Below are 17,674 nucleotides of genomic sequence, written 5' to 3' on the forward strand. Positions count from 1 at the left end.
AAATGGATTAAGTGACTAAAATAAAACAAATATTATATCACATATGTAATTAAAGAGAAGCAAAATAAAAGATTAAAAAGGGATGAGGCCATTTATAACTGTAAATGATTCCTGATGTGCATGAATAAAAAAATCTTATGTAGCTAAAAAAGAGAATTTGATATCATTAAGATAAAATATTTTTCTAATTCAACTCAAGACTGGTAAAATTGTATAAGAAAATGACAAAACCATTCTAAATTTCATGGAAAGCAATATCCAAAAACTAAAAAGAAAGTTTTTAAAAAGTAAGAGAAGGAAAGAATATCTAATCATACATTTAAAGTACTACAAAGCTGGTGTAGTTTTAAAAGTACGATACAGGCACAAAAATAGAAGACTTATAGAGGGTTATCAGCAAGATGGTAAAATTGTATCTTTTGAACCAATAATTCCAATGCAAACAATTCATACATACACACACAATTATATTAAAAGACTGAAAATAACTGCCTGCCTACCTACATGAAGAAGCTCAATGTTTAAATTAAAATTATAAAATAAACTCATAGTGCAATATTATGCTATTGTTCAAAAAGAATAAGGTAGATCTACAGGTTTCAGAATACATCAAATATAGCACCTCAGCATTCAAATATTTCAACTGAATATTTGAGTCAAATCCAAATATTTTAAGTTTGAGAAAAAGCAGGGGCAGAAATGACTCTCTGGTGTTCTTCTGAACTGTCTAAGGTGAAAAGAGCCCTTCCTACACCTGGAGGCACTTTTATCTTAAGACAAAGGGACACAACGCAGAGAGCTCTCTCAATAAACATGCTCTTCTTTCTCCATTTACTACTCTTGGCTTTTCTTCCTTCTTTTGTTCTATAACATTTTCTGTGACTTTCCCCCTTTCATTAAACCTACTATAAAAATGCTCAGGTTTTATCATTTTCTCAGGTTTTTATTTAATTACGAAGGTTCCCGTGTCATATAAACCTTGTTTAATAAATTTGCAGATTTATCTTGTTAATTTTCTTTTGGCTAGATCTCTAGCCAAAAATCTAGGAGGAAAAATGTTTTGTTTTGTTTTTTTATTCCCTACAATAGTTGTCTATAAAATCCAGAACACAGTATATTTTTTAAGAGATTAAACATCCTTCACCAGTTCATAGACAATTGTTTACCGATGCTTCCACACTTTATAGGTGGGAATTATATATAATAAAAAAACATCCAAGATAAACTTTCCATTTAATAATAAAGTTTTTAATAGTATAATCCTATTTATATTATCTTTAAGTGACAGTGCAGATAATACACATGCATATTATTATAATTAATAAAAATATATTAGAAACTACATTGGACACTGTTATATCAAAGAAATATATTTGGTCTACATCTCTGGTTCCTAGTCAGATCCCTTAAAACTAATAATTCCTAACTAATAAAGAGTCGCACAGGTGAAAGGAGACTATCAGGCCCCTTTCAACCACACCTGAGTTAATTTTAATAAGGTAACTTTTGGAAAGTCACTGCAGATGGTAGCAGCCTGCCAAAGTGGCCATGTGATTGGAAGGTTGAAACCTCTAGGATATGGGGAAAAATGACTTAATGACTTAATCACCAATGGCCAGTGATTTCATCAATTATACCTTATAATTATGGATCCATAAAAATTAAAAATAACAGGATTTAAAAAGCTTCCAGATTGGTGAACAAGAATGTGTCTAGATAGCAGGAGGATGGGGTATCCCAACCACTTGGGAACTAAAGTTCCTGTGCTCAGGTCTTCCCACAATGTCTGGTCATTTGTATCCTTCATCTGTCTGCTCATTTGTACCCTTTAAAGCATCATACCTACATAGAATTAGATTTTAATAATGGTTCATTTGCTTCTTGAAATTCAGAAGCCATTACTAATTCAAAATGATTTCACTATTTTTGTTTTTCTAGAGATCACTGACAATAGTTGTTCCATGTGATCAGCATTCATACACACACACACACACACACACACACACACATTTTTTTTCTTTTGAGACTTCAGAGGAGTTATTTCATGCCCCATAAGCCTTATCATAAATTATTAGGTTACGTTTCAGGGTGCATTCACCCTATAAAAAGAAAATCTGATGGACTAGTTTACTTCACTAGAAATTGCAAACAGTCAGGCGGAGCACGGTGGCACACACTTGTAATCCCAGCATCTCAGGAGGCTTAGACAAGGATCCTGAGTTCAAAGTCAGCCTCAGCAACAGCGAGGCGCTAAGCAATTCAGTGAGACCCTGTTGCTAATAAAAATACAAAATAGGGCTAGGGATGTGGCCCAGTGGTTGAGTGCCCCTAAATTCAATCCCCAGTACCAACAATAAATAAATAAATAAACAAACTGGGGAATTGGGAATTGCTAACACTCAAACTCCAGCAATGCTCTGTGTTAACTAGTGTTTCTTCCTTCCTCATGGCCTCACATGTGTATAAATATTCACATGTACACATAACTGTAAGCAGCTTAAAGTTTAAAGGAGGAGTTGAAGGAGAGTTAAGATGACCATGCATCTTTGTGCTTTAAAGGCCCCAAAGCTTTTCAAGGCCACAGTTAAATGTGGCTTGTTGTATACTGACTGATAGAGGGGATCTGAATTATTCCCTAGCCGGTGCTACATTAAACCATTTTTCATTAGAATTCCTTTTTCCAGACAGAGCAATACAAGCTCTGCTGCCAGGTAGGTGCCTTGGGAGAGATTGTCCTATCACATAACAGATCAGGAAGTAAATTTTCATTTCACAGAGGAGTCCTTGGAGGAATATTTTAATTTTACTTCTGAAAATACACCCAGTATATCCTCTACCCTTCTAAAAAATCTCTGTGCATGTGCTCACAAGTGCTTACACTATGCCCCACCCCCACACACACATATATATATATATATACACACATATATAGTCTATACTTAGGCTCTAGTTGAAAATGTACCTAGTCAAGACAGAAGTAATGAATAATAACACACCTCATCATCAGCCTGTCGGAGCCGGGCCACAGCATAACGCCTCACTGTAGGATTGGTGTAATGAGAAGACAACAGTTCCAAGGAATCTTCTACATCCATTGGCTTCCATTTTCCCAGAAGTTCCAATGCCTGTTTGGCCTCCTGAGGTAGATCCCAATTAACACATTTCAAGAATTTTGTCAAAGCCTAAAATCAGAAAAGATTTTAAAATTAGAAATAGCATCCTATTGCGTGGGTTAAGAAAAATCAAGGGTTGTGAGGCAGTATCAACAGTGTGTCACAAAATACAGCAAACAAGCAAGGTAGACACTCCCACCACTAGTCTCACTCTCAATCATCTCCCTTGGGTATGATCACTGGCTTTCCTACATTCCCACCCATAGGGACTGAAACAAGAATAAATGTCTGAGAAGTAACTACTTGAAAAAAAAACGACATGCAATCCAACAAAATCTCAAAAAAAAAAAAAAAAAAAAAAAAAAAAAAGCATCAAAATGGATAAGTACAAATGCAGCAAGAGATCGTCTGATTCAACAGACTGCAGCATCTTTTTGGAAGCTTACTTCTTTAGATAGGCAGCACTGAAGTTTTCACAAGCTTTTTTTTTTTTTTCACAAGCTTTTCCATTTCGTAGTACATCAACAGTCTTAATAGGAATGAGTAGGTAGGCATTTATCTTACAACATGCCAATGAACTTGATTCAACAACTAAAACAATCTAATTCCTAGATTTTTTCCAGTTTATATATTTATTAATAAAATTTAGTGCACACTGCTGCCAAGGAATTAACCACACTGTACAAAAAAAAAATCATAACTTTATAATGATAACTGTTACAAACAATAAACCAAGAGGTAAGGAAATGAAGAAGGGAACAAGAAAAATAAGAAAGAATAATAATTTGAAGACAAGAATAATGATGAAAATTTATCCTAGGCCTGCTCTTTCAAAAATGCTTTATTCATCTATGTAAAGATACAGGATTTAAATGCAATTTTATTTGAGCCGGGGTGTCTGGGTTCAAATCCTAATTCCTGAATATGTCAGTATATTAGCTGAATCACATAATTTAACTTTTAAGGAACCTATCTCATTAGATTATGATGAAGATTAAATAAGTTAATGAAAGTAAAACATTTAGAACAGTGGCTTCCATATAATAAATACTTTGAAAAATGTTCATCATTTTATTTTCACTTACTGTTATTCTATTTTGTATGTTAAGTCTAGTATCAAATGTTCATTTTACTGCATTTATTATAATATTTCATATTAATAATTCTGATAATCTCTCCTCTGGATCTTAGAATTACCTATTATCTCCTACTACCAGAATCACAATTACATCAATGCCAAAAATACTATATTTAATATATATATATATATATATATATACATATATATATATATATTTATTTATTTTAGGTTTAACTGCTACCCAACTCAATTATTAGAAGTTTCTACTTTGTTCTTCTTCCAATACTTCCAATTCAAAATATTCAAAACTGAAAACATATCCTCATCTGTCTTTCCACATACCCTATTTCCTTATTTCTGATACTTGGGCCTAACCTCTGCAACTTGTCTCCAAGTCAACTTTGTTGTACATTTTCCTCCCACTCCCTTGCCCTTCACCATTGCTCTATAAATCAGTACATGAGCCTCTTAATTCTTTCTTTCTTTCTTTCTTTTTTAATGGTGCTGAGGATTGAACCCAGGGCCTTGTGCATGCAAGGCAAGCACTCTACCAACTGAGCTATATCCCCAGCCCTAATTATGTCTTTTTAATAACTTGTCAGCTTCACTCCAAAGTGCTTAAATTCATCTTCCTAAAATATCCCTTAAGACATTAGTAGTTTCGTGTTGGCTATAAAATCCAATTCCCAAGGGCTAAACTCAAGAACCAAAACAATCTGGTGCCTTCTTTTCTTTAAATAACCTTTCATACTAAACTATTGTTTTCTGAACAGACTGCCTTACTCATTGTTAGCTTCTCCATGAAAAAAATGATCACCAAGTAAATAATGTCATCGGAGTATGTTCAAATTTAAGCACAATTTTTCCTCACACCACACCATAACGATCCTGCTACATTTAATATTTCCATTACAACAATCACCTTCATTTTTACTAAAAGAGTCACCCTTAATTACTATCCCCATACTTCTCCATATTAATGTGAAAACATCCTTTGCCTAAAACAAATTTCATTTATATAATATGTGGACATAATACCTAGAGCCTTGTACAATGCTAGGCAAAAAGTGAATAAATGCTTGTTGAACTTCAGCTATGATTCTGCATCAACTTCTTATTAATAGACACAGATATGATTACTGTCCTATAGTCACTGTCTCAGAAGAAGCCTCCTAAGAACAAGCAAGTGCATCACCATTATCTTCACTATATGTGACTCTTCCAATAGCTTCTTCTCCAAGGCATAATCAAGATCATGAAGTTAATATGACAATTATTTTCAACCAACACTTTTTAAAGAAAAGCTACTATGAAAGATAGCTTTAAAAAAAAATCACAACATTTACATTTTGGGGTCTACAAAAAAAATAAGTCACTTCCTATCTATTGTGGACTATAACTGGAAATAATTTTATTAGATCAATTTATTAATGTAAACTTTATGGACAACATCATGTCCAGAGTAGAGGATTTTATCCAGAATATTCAAGACAAGCCATATAGAAAAAAATAAGTAGAAAGACCAAATTTAGTTTAAAAAAAAAAGAAAAACCTTGTAAGAACCAATTTTCTCCAATTTCTTTTCTGAGCACTGCCTTTTCTCTAGGAAAGCTCTTTAGCTGCTGAGCCCAAATGCTAAATCACAATTTCTGAGAACCTAACATTAAAAGAATGTCTTTGTGTAAACGAATTAAGGAGTGGTTTGTGGGGCTATTTGTTTTCTACAAAACTCATTTTAAATTATTACAAGGATACAAATGTGGCTGTGTAAATAATTCCTCTGGTCACTTCAAGGCCAATATACATTTGGTTTACTCAAAAGTTCTTCCCCCAAATTAAAAAATATCTTTCACTCTACTCTAGGCATCATTAAGAATCCTGTAATATGTCCTGAGAATTGAAGTTTCATCACCACCTTTCGAAAACTTGAAATCAACTAGTTAAATGAAACTTGTCACACACTTTATATCACTTGAGCACTTTATTTCTTTTGCACATATCTAGAAGTAATTGAATTTCAGTGGGAAGTGACTACTTGTTTAAACAAACAATTTTTCTTGCAAGCTTTTCTAAGAAAGTTCTGCTCTGTAAATCTATTCTATGCTTCTTGAACCTATACATCCTAACAGGTTTAATTCAATATCTTGCTGTGTGTTTTAGACAACACTGTGCTGCATTCAAGACGCAATTTCTGTGACCAAGGTTACTCTTCATTTAACACAGTATCACGATACTAACTTAATCTTTATAAAATGAAATCAGAAACCTGTGTTTCTGTTGATGAATATTTCCTTTCCTTCAGTGACGAAGAAAATAACACTCAAAGCTATAGTAAATCTCCAATTCCTCTCTCATTCTTACTATGGATATAAAGGAGAATAAATATGATTCATCTACAAAGAATTTCCCATGGTATCAATAAATGATAAAAAGAAAAGATCAAGAGTCAAGATCAGCTGTAACCAGATTTTTATATTTACTTCAGAAGCTAAAGAAAGGAAAATGAGTTCAGAAAAATAAATTAAAACAAAGTAGCTAAAAACCATCTCATGAGACTGTAAAACATATTAATTCATCTTCACATAATTATGTAACAGCTTCCTGACAGATATTATTTTTTCTAAAGCTTCTCTGCTCTGCTCCTAATGCTCTTCAGCATTCCTGCTAAGGAAATCTTCCACATAATGTTGGAAACGTTTTCTCTACAAATTCTCCTTTCTTGTCTTCACTAACTCACTTCTCTTCTATCTCATCAAGCATATCCAGAGGCACCATGTATAAGCTTTGTGATTCTTCAAACATTCCTCAATCTGTCTAAAGAACAAGTTTCTTCATCTGTAGAACAGTGTCAGCATTGTGCACACTGTGGGGTTATTATGGAATTTAAAAGATCCCTGGCATACAGTAGCTGTTTAAATAAATGCTGGTTATTATTTTTATACTTCAAAAGTTAATACTTGGCCATTTATCATAAAGCATTACAGACTATACTAAGAACCAAAAGAGACATAAAATTCATACTACCAATTAATAATCTCATATTTAACATGAGGAAACTAAAGCTTAAAAAGGTGAAATAATTTGCCCAAATTAAAAAAGCTTCTTGGTAATGCTAAGAAGATTCAAAACCAAATCTCTAGACTCAAACTTAGGGCTGATGACTTCATCACTTCTTTCTCCAGAAACTATCCACTCCATGGTTTCACTATGGAAATCAAACATCTCAAATCACCGAACCTCTATTCTGCTTGCCACTTCACTGACTCAATTTCTACCTTTTCATTTATGTTCTTATTTTCCCTCTAGCCACAACTCCAGAATTCTATAGTTCTTTTAATAGTGTAAACATTTTCCTATTAGTCCAAATTCAAAGAGGTAAGAACAATGAGATATAAAACAATAATATTCACTCTACACAAAGAACATACCAGGCGCTCTGGTAGGTTATTCATTTATATTATCTCACCTGTGAAAGAAAGCTGTCTCCACTAGAATAATAACAAAAAGTAATTTACTTCTTTCTAACATATACAAGTTGTTGTTTTCAGAAACTGAATCCAAGACTCTCTGACTTCAAAACCCATTCAGATATTGTCTATGCATCAACAAACATAAACATGCCCTGTGCTACCTCTTTATTTTTCTCCCCCAATGGAATATCAGATATATTTCTCTGTAATAATTATAAGTTGATAATAACTGCATTTTGATTGCACTTTTACCTCATCTTGATCATTCCTAAAAAATTTTGACAATATTCAAGACACTCACTTTTTCTTGATTGGTAAGATAATATCTAAACTTCCAAACAAGATCTTGTTCTTCATATGTAAGTTGTTTGGTTGGTGGATAACTCACAATAATCTATAAAAAAGCAGAAAAAGAACTCCTTTGTCAAATATGTACTTCCTATATATTTCCATTTAATATTTTTCATTTATTAAATATTTCAATAATTCAATCACTATACAAGCAAGAAGGTACATTCAGCCAAGCAACACTTAAATTTGCCATAGGTATCTATCTATCCAGGATGTAAGGAGAAAAAGAAGATGAAAATGTCATACTTCATATGTAAGTACATAACTACAAAGTTCATTTACTTCAACTAAAAACAAAACAAATGATGCCCCATCACAAAAAAGGAAGAACAAAAAGTAAAGCAAACTCTTATCAACTCAATACCTACAACAATGCACATTTACACATCATCTTGTCTCTCAGGCAATGTCTTAGAGCCATGTTCTAACAATGCTACATTGTGAAAGTAAAAACTATTTGTAGCTATTTCTAGAGTAAATACATTTACTAAAAGCCCCCACATAATTTTGTTTAAATGCAGACATGAAGAGTGTTGACATTATATAGGGCTGATCAACATGGAGAAGATGTGTATCTAAGTCATTGTTAAACTAATGTACCATCAGTTGCCATTGAAATACCCATCAAACTATTTTTATATTCATATTTTATAAGTGTCTTACATTTAGCTGATCTCTCGTGGCAGCATTGGGTTTGAGATCATGGTCAGAAGGTCCACTTCTTAAACTCCGGGCAAGCTTGTGGTGTTTGCTCTCAACTAAATTCTCCTATAAATTATTTTAAAATACTGATAATGTAAACTTCACAAAAAAACAAAACTCGATAGCTATCTAGTCAGAAATATAAAATGGTTGCTTACTTAAAATCATTTTATAATACTTAACATTTTATTTTAGGACAATTTTAGTCCCTTATATATCTTTAAATAATATGTACCCATTTCAAGAGTGGAAAACTATGAATGACTTAAGCTCTACTAGTGTCATAATATGCACATGCCATGTCAGCTTCTTAAAACATCTGGTGTTGACTGTTTTACTCATGGTCAACATCATTAGTTTTAACCACATTATTATTGCTTAAGAAAATATGTGTGTTTTTATATTTCCTTTGATTTCTTAATACATTTATTTTATTAGTTGACTGCAGGTGTGTGAATTGTCTGTTCATGTCTTTTTCCTAACTTCTGATTTTGATCATTTGTTCTTCAACTTTTTAGAGCTCTTTATATATCAGTAGTTCTAGTTGCTACAACCATCTTCCTTATTTTACAACAAAGTCTATCTTCCAAAGATGCTCATCCATTAATCGCAGCTGTCAGATCCTAATTATACAAATTTTTCTTCTGTATAATGACCATCTTTCAAATACCTATTCTAATAAGTTCCCACTCTAACAACAACATTCCCCACCTCTTTTAAAAGGGATTCCTAACTCTATATTATCCTGACCTTGTTTTTAAGATGTCAGTGTACCTTGTGAAATTTCCATTTGATATCTGATCCTAGTAGCTAAAGTAGACTTATAAATCACTTCTAGCTAATTGAAGTGGATACATATTACTTTTTCAAAAGAAAAATGCACTTTATGGGTCTAAGTCATAATTATTAGGGAGAAAAGTACTTCCATTAAAAAATTACACAACAGAATTACCATAGACATCTGAGGGTCAGGAACTTTCACTAATTCAAAGCTTGTTAAAATTGGAGATGACTCATCACCATCCTGGATTATAGTGCAAGAAATGAAAAAAGAAAAGAACTTTAGTCAAATGATAAAAAGCAAAACATAATGCTATATACTATATTTTAATTCTATTCAATAAGCATCATTCTTTCCTACAAAAAAATCCTTATCCTGCCAGGCCCAGTGGTGCATGCCTATATCCCAGTGGCTCAGGAGGCTGAGGCAGGAGAATCTCAAATTCAAAACCAGCCTCACTCAGCAACTGAATGAGAGCCTAAACAACTCAGGGAGACCCTGTCTCTCAATTTAAAAAAAAAAAAAAAAGGGCTGGGGATTTGGCTCAGTTATAAAGCGCCCATGGGTTCATTCCCTGGTACCAAAAATAATAACAATAACTACAATAGTAATAGTAATCCTTCTCTTTTTTCACCTATCTTAGAAAATATATTTTCATATCTTTGGTTACTGATATTTTGGAAAAAAATAAAATCTAATAAAAATTACATTTGCAGAGATATGGAGATATGAAAATTAGCAAATGTTTTTATTGCTTTATTTTTTAAAGAATTTATTATGACAGTTCATCAAAAATAAAAATCCTAATACTCAAACTTGGAAAAATGAAATTATAGAGCACAATTAAAGTGTGGCACAACTGATGTGTTTCACCATTTCTAAAAACCACATAAATGCTATTAACTTTTCAAGGGATCACAACTGAGATTCACTGAAAGGAATGGAATTTTAAGTGTAGGGTTAATGTTACTCAAATTTATACATAGCTAGAGATACAGAAATACTGCTCCTTAGAGGAACAACACAATGTAAGCTTAAATAATAAAAATCAATCAATCAATTCTTAAGAAATAAAGCTGTCTCATTTTGTTGGTGTTATTTTTGAAGAATGCTGGCTTTTATTTTTATCCTATTCAGGCATGGAGGTAATTTAGCATAATAAATGTCACTGCCAAATATTCTGGAAAAGGCTAAACTAATTAAGGTTGGAATTCATTTCCTCATGATTCTATACCAGCATCAAACTTTTCTGTCAATTTCCAAATGCTAGTAAGTTTTCAATTTTAGGTACATTCAACAAAATCAGGAGAGACTGCAAGATGGGAACTATTGTGACTTAACTTTAGTTCAGTAATTGAGTCTTACAGAAAACCACAAATTCCCACAGCTGTTGTTTAACAGGCTTGTTCTCAGTCACAAAACCAGAAAACACATTAATCAGCCCAACTGTGACAAGTAATCTTCACTAAGGCTATCTGTCACAAAAGACAGGTGACAAGAAAGTCTATTTCCATTAGATTCAATACACTGGCCCAGCAATCTTTACACTAAGTGGAAATATGACAGGATGGGCAGACAGGCATTAATTTACAACCAATTTTCTGGAAGCAGTAGAAAGGGGTCAAGAACCTTTTCAAAAATACTTGAAATTCTTCTAATTTCTATTCTGTTATTATTTCATCTATTATCAAAGCTGTCTTTCAAAAGATCCTTCACCCTCCATTAGCATGTTTTTGCAATGTAAGCTCCATATAAGCAGAAAATACTGCTTTTCATGATATTATATGTAGCATAAAATATAAAATACAATTTTATTAAAATGTACTGGTGACCAAAAAAGCCCTTTTTTTTTTTTTGGACATACTTTTCTAATAAATCACTAAGCAGTGTTATATAATCTATCTTCCTATGTTCTGTTCTCTACCAGGCAGTATCATTTTTAAAAGACCAAAAACTGTTAACTTTTCCTAATCTGCAACAAAGTGAAAAGGATACAAACTAAAAGAAAGACATAAATATTAACTTGAAAAATAACTATAAAAGTAATCAAAAACTAAATAAACCCAAATCTTCTATTATGAAAAAATTTCAAAGAGCAATATACAGTTTAATAAGTGTCACACACACACACACACACACACACACACACACCAGACACTGTGGCACACACCTATAATCCCAGCAAGTAGGGAAGATGAGGCGAGAGGATTGCCAAGTTAAGGGGCATACTCAGCAATTTAGTGAGGCCCTAAGCAACTCAGCAACACCCTCAAATAAAAAATACAAAGGACTAGGGATGTATTTCAGTAAAAAAGCCCTCCTTGGGCTCAATACACTGTACCAAAAAAAAAAAAAAAGTACATATATTTAAAAATCATTTGTTACAGTATTAACAAATATGTAAGTATAATTCAAAGTGCCACTTCAAATAAACAAATTTACTTTATGCAAACTTGGTTATATGCTACAATAAATATTAATTATGCTATGTATCAAAAGTCAGTTCTCATTTCCTGTGACTTGTCTACTATTTCCAACATAATAAAAGATACCTGGTTTAAATGGTTTCAAACTAAACATTTGATTATTTCTGTAGTATTTAAATGAAGCTTCTTCAGAGTACATATTTTTCAAGTACCTAATACATGTCAAACAAAAAACTATTTTCCTTTTCATAACAGACCATGGCAAACCCATAACTGTGTTATTTGTTATTAAATCAGCCCAATGGCAATGTGAGTTTTTAAATTTTGCATATATTATATATCTAAATGCACATTTAAAGTCTTTTATAAGTACACTCATTTAGGGCTACATATAGAATTCCAACATATTAGATATATATTCAAACAACAAACCTTGCCTTGACTTTAAAACTATGATTTCCCCCTTTTACTTTTCAAATGAATAATAACTTTAAATAAAGCCTTTTTTTTTAGTGTTCTACTTGCAAATGTGTAGAACAATTAATCAAAAAGTTTTTAATCACTTGCATACTTATTGAATTTTTTAACCCAGAACTGCATTACATGAATGATTGGCTTTTGTAATCTTATTGTAGCTATATGATTTGATTTGTGTATACATAAACAGCTGCTGCTGACAGCTGTCTGCTGCTATCCTGCAACAAAATAATTCATCTCAGCAGGAACAACAGTGATTTTTTTAATGTTTCCCCTCCCCCCTTCTTCAGAAACCACAAACAGTTCCAAGGAAAATACCTTTTCATAATAAACAATACCATACTCCTTATCATCACACTTGACACATCGAAATTCAACCATCAAATACATGAAATTAGAACTTCGTTTTTCACTCTGAAAAAACAAATTTATGAAAAATGATCACTTTCAACATTTTCTTAAAAATTAGTATGCATTGTTTTTCCCAATTCAAAAATAATGTATAAATCAAGTACAATTTAAGATGTAACAAATTTTTCTTCATTATATGCATGTCCTGTTTTATATAGCACTGTTTTATATGTATCACTATTATTTTACCCAGTAGTATCTATTACTCACTCACAATTCCCTCCTCAAATTTAATAAAACTTTTTTGATTTATTCAGTAGTTCAGATTTTACAATATAAAGTCTTGAAAACATTCCATATATATCTACATGACAACTGTTTTATTTAAAAAGCAAAGGTATTTTGTATTTCTAACAATGTTGGAAAAAGAACAATCCACCCTTAAACTGAGACTAATCCAACTATATAGGAACTAATAAATTTTAAGAACAGGTAAAAGAAAAAATAAAAGTACATAACTAAGAAGGAGGCCATTTGACCTTACCAAGTATAACTTTTAGAAGTTTTTCATAATTTACAAATTGTCTTAAGACAACTTGTCATTTGTAAAGTGTTTTGGGGGGCGGGTTTTTGGTGGTGCTGGGGGATGAAACCCAAGACTTCCAACATGCTGGCAAGCATTCTACCAACTTGGAGTATATTACCAATCCTTCATTTGTAATTTTATCAACACTGGGCAATAATTACTCCTTATTTCAACATAAAAAAAGTTTATTCTTCATGTCAATATGTCCCCTTTATTAAAAAAAAAATAGGCAAACAGTATGACAATGAAGTGAAAAAAAATGGAGTCTAAAAGAGTTATTAGTCCTATCTAAACCAGCTTTATAAATGGCTTTAAATGAAATACATAAAATCATAAAGGTTTAAAGAGGTTATGTAAATCGTTCAGCACATCATAGTCTATTGTGGTAATGGTAATGATTGTCTCTCTTAAAAAAAGGGGATGCAGAAGATGAGAAAGTATGGGCAACACCATATTTTCTACATCTCTATGCACTGAAACTGAAATACAGAGAAAGTCAGTAAGTATTTTGGTGTACTTTCTTTTGGAATGTAGAATTATAAAAATTGAAAAGGTAAACGTTTCTGTACATGAGAACAGATTATGAATAAATTTAGAAAAGACAACCAATAGTCCAAATGAACATAAATGTTAATCACCACTAAATTCATTTTTAAAAAGAGCAATGGTTCATTGTAAAATTAAAAGCTTTCTACCTGCTGAGAACTGTTCAGAGAATATAAATTAAGTCACTTGTGGACTATGGTGGTCATTATGAGCCAGACAGTGATATTCTTCTTTCCTAATTTGATTAATATAATTGTTATTTTTATTCTCTAGATTTTTGTCTAAAGAATCAGGCCAAGCATCTGGTATTGTAAAACAAATCTAGAAAAAAGGAAAGCTTTCTTAAATAACATTTAGAAAGACTCTCACTGAAGTTATCTTTTAAAGATAATGTCATAAAACTGGCACAATTAACAAAGTGAAGGAAAACATAAACCACATAACTTTATCAAGGGTGCAGAGTCCTATATGTAGAAACAAGAGAAACAATAACATCAATTGGAGAGAAGACTTCTTAAGATGATATGTGGTAACGGAAATGAGTAAATAAGCAGTGGGCTGAAAGGAAGATTTATCCAACATTGACTTGAACTTAAACATGAGCTGCCATTAGAGAGAACACACAAGTGAGGCAGCAAAACTCAACAGATTTAAATTTATATGATATTTAATATATTTACAATATAAATTACTATTTCATGATTCAGCATATATTAGAATTTAAGAAAGGCAATATGCCAAGTTTTCTACTAACACAGAGTTCACACCTATAAACATTTAAGCCCAATAACCCCACATGTGTTAGATACTTGACTATAAACAATTCTTCTCAAAAAACTGATGTAGAAATAATGTTCTGAAATAAAAAAGATGTATATAACCCACCTCATTTATCATTTCTATTTCTCTAAATGTCAATCTGTCCAGCCAATCTACTTTCACCATGTGTCCCTGTCGATGAGCTTTGGTGAGCTGCAGAAAAAAATATAATGGAGAAAACCTTAACATAGATTTTAAAGAAAGGACAATAAAAAATGATATAGGTTAAGCATCCCTAATCTGAAAATCCAGATCTGTAATGTTCCAAACTCCAAAACTTTGTGTCGACATGACACAAGTGGAAAATTCTAAACCTAACCTCAAGTGGGGTCACAGTCAAAACACAGGCGCACTACAAATAATGAATTATTTTCAGTCTATATATAGAAAGGTGTATATAAAAAATAAATGAATATTCTGTTTATATGTGGGCCTCATTCATAAGGTATCTCATCATGTATATGGAAAAATTCCAAAATCCAAAATACTTCTGGTTTCAAGCATTTCAGAACAAGGATACTCAACCTGTAATATCAATTACACATATGAAACGTTCTTACACACATCAGAATCCTTATGTAACCGTTGTGATAAGAAACTTGGCATTAAAAAAATTTTAAAGAAAAGCCATTAAAATAAAAAAATATGAAAGATCCACAATCTTGCAACGCTTAGACATTTCTTAGCTTTTTACCATTTTTACTATTATAAAGAGAAGGAATTATAATAACAACTCCTCTAAGAAAGAGTATGTAAGACACTTTTTCTTTTGTCCACACTTTTAATCTAACAAACATTATAAAAATGGCAGTCACAGATACATATTTCTCTAGCATGTATAAATTAAAACTTTAGGCACATACATATACATGCATGTTTTTATTTTAGGAAACAATGTGAAAATATTTTAAATACCTAGAGTTGCTGTTGGTAGAGTACAATGAGATCTTACATACCAATCTACCTTAGTTTCATAAATTATATAACAATATATCAACTATTCAAATCCACAGAGAATTCACAATAAGTTCCAAGAGCCTCAAATTAGAATTAGTTTTTGTATTAGAACTAGCTTTGTATTAGAAACCCCAGCTTCATTTAATGCATCAAAACCTTTCTTTCTAAACAAATTCATAGCATAAAGCACAACTGGATATCAAAGTTTTATATAATAGGTTATCTATATCTGTTATCTTCCTCTTCATTGGTCATGTCATGACAATATTCTTATAAGGACAACACTACCACAAATTATTATCTCTCTAACAGAACTAAAATTTTCAGCATCAATATTCATTATCTTCCTACACTCTCACCACAATTACAAGGTTATACTATTTTGGAAATGAAAACAGTAACTGCACACAAAAAGTATGAAGTTCATTTTTTTAAAATATTTTTTTCAATTGTTGATGGACCTTTATTTTTATTTATTTATTTGTTTCTATGTGGTGCTGAGAATTGAACCCAGTGCCTCACACATGCTAGGCAAGTGTTCAACCACTGAGCTACAACCCCAGCCCCACTGAGGTTCATTTTAACACATAAATAATATCAACAGCATTTTTACAAATAAACTCAAAAAAATTTTTATCTAAGGTAGTCTCTGAATGAAAATGCATAAAAAGGTATCAATAAGTGCTTAGGCTAATTACTGTCACAAAGCAGGGAGTAAATATGTTGTTGAGTAATTAATGGTACAGCATTAGATAAATATGCTAGCAATATGAAAGAGCCCAAGAAATGGACAATGAGGGAATCAAAGAAGATCAGGCAATGTGTACTAAAAGAAAGAGTACTAGACTGCGAGCCAGATACCTGGGTTCCAAACATAACACTCCATTTTCAAACTCTATCATTTTGAACCTGCAACAATAAGTTGAAAGTATTATATTCTATTCCTATTCTCCAAATTTAAGTAAGATAATGTATATAAAACATGACAGGTAGTCATGACAATAGCATCCATAATGACTATTCCTTGTGGTTCATTAAAGGTTTATATTCTTACTCACTTGGCAACATGTTCCAAACTGGTTTTCAAGATAAATAAATTTATAAAAGGCAACGTTACATCCTTCCCTTGTAAGAACAAAGTTAATAGTATAAATCAGTAAAATGAGTTTATATAATAAAGAAAGAAGGAAAAAATAACATTTACATCCAAATTTTGGGCACTTATTATAATCACTCTTCTAAGAAGATAGTTTTGACCCTAGTTTACAAATGCTTGTTATTTACTACTATGAAGTGGCAGAGCTAGAATTTAAATCCAAGGTTTTCAAAGCCCATTTTCAGTTGGGCACAGCAATTCACACCTGTAATCTCAGTGACTCAGGAGGCTGAGGCAGGCAGATCAGAAGTTTTAGGTCAGTTTCAGCAACTTAGGGAAACCCTATATCAAAATTTAAAAAATAAATAAAAATTTAAGAAAGAACTGGTAGTAAAGCTCCCCTAGGTTCAAGTCCCAGTACATAAAAATAAAAAGGCCCATTTTCCTTCTATCAGTCTTTGCCACTCATTCTCTATATTCATGCACTATTACTAAGAAACTTTAGTTCAACTAATTTCTCTCATTTGTTGAACAGTAGTTAGTTCCATATTCATAATACAATAGTTATTCTCCCACTAATTTATTATGTGGAAAGAACTGGCAATAAAGTTTAGTTGTGGAAAATGTAGTGAGGCCTTTTCTCTCCTTTTTTAAATACTCAGACAAATCAGAAATGTCTGATCAGTATGGCAGCACTAAAACTGATAAAGTCATTATGGAGGGCAAGTTGAAATCATCCTGGAAACATTCACATTTGTTCTTTTTTTTTTGTAGAAAGACACAACACAATGCTTTTTTTTTTTTTTTTAATGTGGTGCTGAGAATCGAACCTGGGTCCTGCCCGTGCTAGGCGAGCACTCTACCGCTGAACCATAATCCCAGCCCTTGTTCTCATTTAAAAAAAAAAAAAAAAAAAAA

At 32.0% G+C, this 17,674-nt stretch overlaps 1 protein-coding gene across 1 annotated transcript in view; it reads right to left on the reverse strand.

Annotated features, from left to right (window-relative positions):
* The window catches only part of Pik3c3 (phosphatidylinositol 3-kinase catalytic subunit type 3), a 116,024-nt gene that overhangs the window by 68,753 nt on the left and 29,597 nt on the right, over positions 1 to 17,674 (reverse strand). Inside the window, 6 exon segments of the mRNA XM_015482419.2 lie at positions 2,997 to 3,182; positions 7,966 to 8,058; positions 8,679 to 8,783; positions 9,670 to 9,741; positions 12,720 to 12,815; positions 14,770 to 14,856. Of these exon segments, the coding sequence (XP_015337905.1) occupies positions 2,997 to 3,182; positions 7,966 to 8,058; positions 8,679 to 8,783; positions 9,670 to 9,741; positions 12,720 to 12,815; positions 14,770 to 14,856 (639 nt within the window).

The sequence above is a fragment of the Marmota marmota genome, unplaced genomic scaffold, assembly GCF_001458135.2.
Source record: "Marmota marmota marmota unplaced genomic scaffold, marMar, whole genome shotgun sequence".
Classification (NCBI taxonomy): domain Eukaryota; kingdom Metazoa; phylum Chordata; class Mammalia; order Rodentia; family Sciuridae; genus Marmota; species Marmota marmota.